Here is a 6520-nt window from a genome sequence, read left to right on the forward strand (position 1 = left end):
AGTTACCCAAAGCGGCACAAAATTATAATATCTAGTTTGCACATGTGGCATTGTTTCATTGGCCCTCTTCAGACTTAGTCGGCCAAGGTATCCGTTGGCTCTAATGTAGCCATCTTGCACATGTGGTTTTCCTTTATTTCTGGCCGGCTCCAGAGATAACACCTTAGTCATTAAAATGAGGTTAACATGTTTGTTGTATTGATTTCTTTCAGGTATATTATACAAAAGTTTAGAACGATAATTTTTTTACAAAGGTTATTAGAAAATACGTGGTTTGTACCTCTTTGAAACCGAAATCAATGGTTCTCTCATCTAGAGAATTAATGTGTTCGACCCCAAGAAACTTAAGGAGGCTGATGCTTGTGTCGAGCATGAAAGGTACTAGATTAAGATCATCAGTGATAATGAAAGATGTTCTTTTCTTGAAGAAAACCAAATTGTCATGATTGTCACTGACCCTTGCACCAACAGGTTTGATGTTGTTTAGATCTATTTTCAGCTTCTGGCAAAGGGAAAGCGAAGAATTCCATGGGTTAACAAGAGCGTTTTTGCTTGCTTCGTTAGAGAAGTGCTTATAATCTAGAATTTCAACGCTTTCATATAGAGAATCCAAGCTTCCAACTTTTGTATCCATTGTGGCTTGATGCTTGCTTGAGATTCTTGCAATTGTTCCAAGAGGCAAAGTGAGAAAACTAAATAGGATTTCAACAAAGTCTTGTTCTGCTTCTGCAAACATCACTTTCTTTTTCTTCTTGTCCACAAATACTTTTAGGTGAACCGGCTTGCTTCCCATCGTATCGATCTGATCGAACTAACAAGTAACAACAATCACAGAAATTATAACTTATAACGTGTGTGGTCTAATAACATTGAATATAGTCTTGAATCAAATCATAGAAACTAAACCCTAATGTTGATAAAAGGTTTGGTCGGACATAACCGCCAAATCAATCAACGTGCATACAATACAAAACATTAAACTTTAAAACTTACGAAACAAAAAAAAAAAAAGTATTTACCGTCTTGAATCAAGAAAATCTGATGCAGCCGTCAAAAAAAGTCCGTCAAAAGTTGTGATTATATATAGGTCAACATGTCTTTTAAATCCACAAATATTCAACACTACCATGGGCCCATGCAACACATAAGATAAGCCCTCAATCTAATATTTTAAACCTTCCTTGCAATTATTCTCAAGCCATTTGTGTTGTTAACAAATAAACGACCCAAAATAATATCTTTTAATTGTAGCCCACCATCAACATGTGTTGTGACCAACAAAGTTGTATACCCGTCCACTGGACAGGCATGTTAATGATGTGATGACATAAATACATCTTTGCATTCTAAACAAAAACGCTATAGTTGGATATTTCGCTCGTAGTGTTAAGTTTACCAAAAACTTTCAGAAATAAATGTAGCGTAAAATATTGGATATTTAAGAGTCCAACCTCCATCGATTTAGATTTTGAGAGTTCAGCCCCATTGAGTTTTCTTTCAAGCTCCGCCACTGATTAAATTAAATATGTTGTAATTATCCTTACCACAATTGTATGACATAACGTGGTTACCTTCCTTTTGTATTTATCAAATTTGCACCTTGTAACATAATGATCAATAATATACAATATCTTACGTAACTAAGTGGTATTAGAGCTTTTAAATTCGAGTTGAAATCACCCTCTTCTTCATATTAGGGTTCTTCCCCATTCTATCGTTTACAAGGTGATAAATCGTATTCTCATTTGTTACAAAAGAACATTAATCAAAGGGGCATGGTTCTACTCTTTTAGCCACTTTGGTCGTTTACAAGCTCGGTGTGGTTGTTGCATTAGTGGGTGCCATCAGTTGGTGGTAAGACCACCCTCATGGATGTATTAGCTGCAAGACAAACCGATGGACAACAGTAGCTCAAACTAAAAAAACAAATTAATCATGGTTCTAATTTATCAACTTAAATCATATTAAACTAATGATTGATAAGGATCAACAACCGTTATTCCAAACACGCAGTTATATGGTCCATGGATCACAACTTAATATTGTTAACATATCCACCGATAAACCAGATTAAGGCTTCAAATAAGTGAATTTACATTCTTAAATGAGCTGAGGCAATCAGTTAAAACTGATGTTGACTTGAGAGAAGCCTTGAGAATTGAAAGTGCCTGCATAATCATATAATAAGTGTCATCATACGCACAAATAATTAGATGCCTTCCAAAATATATATTTCTTATTATTAATAGTGTTCAGGATTGCTTATCCAAAACGTCTTATTTCACTAACTAGAAATAAGAGTTTAACAAGCAAGCCCAAACACACTCATAGTCATTGTATATATACTTTATACCTACCTCTTGTTCACCAATGCTTACTTCCATAACCTCAATATCCTCAACAGGAATGATGCCAAGCGCCTTAATAAACTCTGAAATAGCAGATATTGATGGCGAGGCAGTAACATTAGGAATGCCAAGCGCCTTAATAAACTCTGAAATAGCAGATATTGATGGCGAGGCGGTAACCTTAAGGTCATCAAAAACTATGTAAGTAGATTGTTCCTTAAGGAAGCTACCTTTGCTTGTAGTCTGCTCGTAAATTGGCATAAGGTCAGTCACACGAAGATAACTAGATGCAAGCTTTGGCGAAAGTAGCATGTTCTTGATTTCCTCAGATTTCAAGTAATTTCCATCCCCCAAACTTGAAATACTGTTATACAAGGTATCAATCCCCGTTGGAGATGAATTATCCATTGTTAAACGCTTTGCGGAGCCCAATGGAATTGTCAGGAAGCTGAAGAGCATTTCCACAAAAAAGTTGTCTGCTTGTGCACATAACACTTTCTTCTTTGATTTATGTATCAATAGTTTCACCGTCTGGCGTTCTGTAGAGTTAGTTGACACTAATGGTAACTTACTTGATGTAGAAGTTTTGATGCGCTTACACGGCCGTTTAGTTTCCCCGAGAATCAAGTTTGTTAGAGGAGTATTTGTCATCAGTGACCACTTGAGTAGACTTGAAAACTGCAACAAATACATATTAAAATTCTAAAGCAATACAAACAAACATACCAATATAATCTCACTTGTAAAAAGATGTTACTAGCAGGGGTGTTCAAAACTGTCCGAATTTCGGATATCTGAAATTTTCGGATACCTGATTTTACTATCAAATCCATATCCGTATTAGAAACTCGGATATCCGAATTTTGGATCCGAATTTTCGGATATCCGATCGTATAGTGAATCGGATATCCAAATATCCAATTTTTTATTTAAGTTTTGGTTTTTTTATTATTTTTTAACATTCGAAGCCGGATATTTAGGATAGTTTCGGATACCCGAATATAAATTTTCGGATATTTTTGTCGGGTATTTTTCGATACTTCGGATATTTTCAGATATTCAGATATCCGAAGTATCCGAAAAGTTTTAAAATCACTATGCAAATCCGAATCCGAAAATTCAGATATCTAGATATCTGAAATTTCGTCGGATTCGGATATTGGATAGTTTGGATCGGATTTTCGTATATTGATATTTTTGAACACCCCTATAGCTAGTAGGGCTTAGGGAGGGTGAACCATAAACCTCCTTTTTAGGATAACTCACCCGTTAAACATGTTAGAGCAAACATTTTACCAAAATAAACGGTGACTTTAAGCCCACTTTTATCCACTCCCAACCTATAAAAGTCAATAGAACAACACGGCATGTGCAAACTGGCTACACCAGAGTCTTCGGATACCTTGGTCAGCTAACCCAAAGCGGCACATAAAATTATAATATCTGGCTTGCACATGTGGCATTGTTTCATTTGCCCACTTCTGACTTAGTCGGCCAAGGTATCTGTTGGCTCTAATGTAGCCATCTTGAACATGTGGTTTTCCTTTATTTCTGGCCGGCTCCAGAGATAACCCCTTAGTCGTTAAAATGTGGTAAACATGCTTGTTTTAGTGATTTCTTTAAGGTATATTATACAAAAGTTTAGAACGATAATTTTTTTTACAAAGGTTATTAGAAAATACGTGGTTTGTACCTCTTCGAAACCAAAATCCACGGTTCTCTCATCTAGAGAATTAATGTTTTCGACCCCAAGAAACTTAAGGAGGCTGATGCTTGTGCTGAGCATGAGAGGTACTATATTAAGATCATCAGTGATAATGAAAGATGTTCTTTTCTTGAAGAAAACCAAATTGTCATGACTGTGACTGACCCTCGCATGAACAGGTTTTATGTTGTTTAGATCTATTTTCAGCTTCTGGCAAAGGGAAAGGGAAGAATTCCATGGATTAACAAGAGCGTTTTTGTTTACGCCGTAAGAGAAATGCTTATAATCTAGAATTTCAACGCTTTCATATAGAGAATCCAAGCTTCCAGCTTTTGTATCCATTGTGGCTTGAGGCTTGCTTGAGATTCTTGCAATTGTTCCTAGAGGCAAAGTGAGAAAACTAAATAGGATTTCAACGAAGTCTTGTTCTGCTTCTGCAAACATCACTTTATTTTTCTTCTTGTCCACAAATACTTTTAGGTGAACCGGTTTGCTTCCCATAGTGTCGATCTGATCAAACTAACAAGTAACAACAACCACAGAGATTATAATTTATAACGTATGTGGTCTAAAAACATTGAATATCGTCTTGAATCAACTAAGTTTGAATCAAATCATAAAAACTAAACCCTAATATTGTAACAATGGTTTTAGTCGGACATAACCGCTAAATCAATCAACGTGAGTACAAAACAAGACATTAAACTTTAAAAACTTACTAAACAAAAAAGTATTGATAATCTTGAATCAACTAAGAAAACCCGATGCAGCCGTCAAAAGAAGTCCCTCAAAAGTTGTGATTAAATTTCCGTCAACATGTCTTTTATATCCTCCACAAATTTTCAACGATACGATGGGCCCAACACATACTCCCTCAATCTAATATTTTAAGCCTTCCTTGCAATTAATCTCAAGCCATTTGTGTTGTTAACAAATAAACGACCCAAAACAGTTTCTTTTAATTGTAGCCCACCATCAACATGTGTTGTGACCAACAAGTAGGGTTGTGCAGCGGTTCAGAACCGAACCGAACTGAATCGAACCGGAACCGTTTAATGTTAAAAATAAGAACCGGAACCAAATCGTATTTTAACGGTTCCGGTTTGATTTAGAACCGGATTAAACTGTTCTTGTGAAAACGGTTTTCGCTGAAATCGGTTGTTAATTAAATCCTAAAATTAACAATTCAATAAAAATCAATCCAACCATTCAAAACATATAAGTAAGAGTTGCAACATTCAAGTTCAAACCATCCAAAATAAAAGTAACAACAAAAAAAAATATTTTAAAACATAAAACAAACTCTAAATAAAACAATTCCAACCATTGGTGTTAACAATTAAAAGGAACATCTTCAAACTTCATTCGATTTTCATCCTCTCAATCTTCTCATAAACATCTACATAAGACTAAGTGTTATCAACTAAAAAAATAAACGAATAGAATTAACAAAATAATGATATTTACCTTTTGTGAACTCGTCGAATTTTTCACATTCCTCCTCCTCTTTGTATATACGTTTTCTCCCAGTTCGAATCCAATCTTGCGTGCATATTAATGCCTCAACAATAATAGGGGATAACGAACATTCTTTATGACTCAACTACCAGTCCTCCAATACTAAAAGTAGACTCGGAAGCTACAGTTGAGAAACTGGAACAGCTAAGATATCTAAAAAAAACTAATAAGTTAAATTCATCAAAATGTTTCCACCTTTGAGCTTCCTTTTCCTAGTTATCATTCTTATATTCCCTGTTTGCGTTTTATCGGTGGTTTCATTTTCCTTAGTCTCATCATTAGAAACATTTTCTGTATGATCCATTTATTGTACAAACCTGCAACTAATATGCAACACAATCAGTTTGTAATGTTTCAATAATGTATACTAAATGCATCTTTTGATTCTGCACTAATCTTTTTCTATGGCCCCACTAACTAATCTTTTCTTGTTGCTTTATAAATAACTAAACGAAACTATATTTTTATACATATTCATATTAATTTTCGAACACCCTATTTCTTTATAGATCACCAAACAAACTATATTAAGAACTCGAACCGGAACCTATTTATAAAGATACGGTTCGGATCTAGCGGTTCCGGATCGGTTCTCCGGTTCTAGCGGTTCGGAACCGTAAACTGCTCAGCCCTACCAACAAGAATTAAGCCGGGCATCTTTGCATTCTAAACAAAAACATTATGGTTGGTTTAAGTTTCAAACATACAAGTATCCAGTTACATTAAAACCCTTGATCACAGTTAGCAAAGAAAGTAACATATGAAGTTTATGGCATTAACCACTGGGACGGTGACTCGAGTGGGGTATGTCCGCTAAACTGATCATAAGCAACACATGTAAAGCTCGCAATATCATCCATCTAAGCATTATAAGTTTCATCATAATTGAATAAGAGTTTTTTATATAAGACGATAGATATAATCTTTTAATCTCATAAGCTTGAAATAG

At 35.1% G+C, this 6520-nt stretch overlaps 1 protein-coding gene across 1 annotated transcript; it reads right to left on the reverse strand.

The window, feature by feature from the left end:
• Nucleotides 1–2012: 2012 nt before the first annotated feature.
• On the reverse strand, nucleotides 2013–4557 carry LOC118483308. The gene is made up of 3 exons (XM_035978966.1): nucleotides 4042–4557; nucleotides 2358–3026; nucleotides 2013–2168 (listed from the first exon to the last, which is right to left on the reverse strand). The coding sequence occupies exons 1-3, from the start codon at nucleotides 4552–4554 to the stop codon at nucleotides 2079–2081; spliced, it is 1272 nt and encodes a 423-aa protein (XP_035834859.1). The 5' UTR covers nucleotides 4555–4557; the 3' UTR covers nucleotides 2013–2078.
• Between the last annotated feature and the right edge of the window lie 1963 nt (nucleotides 4558–6520).

The sequence above is a fragment of the Helianthus annuus genome, chromosome 10, assembly GCF_002127325.2.
Source record: "Helianthus annuus cultivar XRQ/B chromosome 10, HanXRQr2.0-SUNRISE, whole genome shotgun sequence".
Lineage (NCBI taxonomy): Eukaryota > Viridiplantae > Streptophyta > Magnoliopsida > Asterales > Asteraceae > Helianthus > Helianthus annuus.

Bases quoted from the DNA above. Each gene is read 5' to 3' on its own strand.
- LOC118483308 (XM_035978966.1), bottom strand. From the start codon at position 4,554: ATGGGAAGCAAACCGGTTCACCTAAAAGTATTTGTGGACAAGAAGAAA. The intron at 3,027-4,041 runs GTACAAACCACG...TATTTGTTGCAG, and splicing joins TGGATTTTGGTTTCGAAGAG to TTTTCAAGTCTACTCAAGTG. The intron at 2,169-2,357 runs GTAGGTATAAAG...ATGATTATGCAG, and splicing joins TAAGCATTGGTGAACAAGAG to GCACTTTCAATTCTCAAGGC.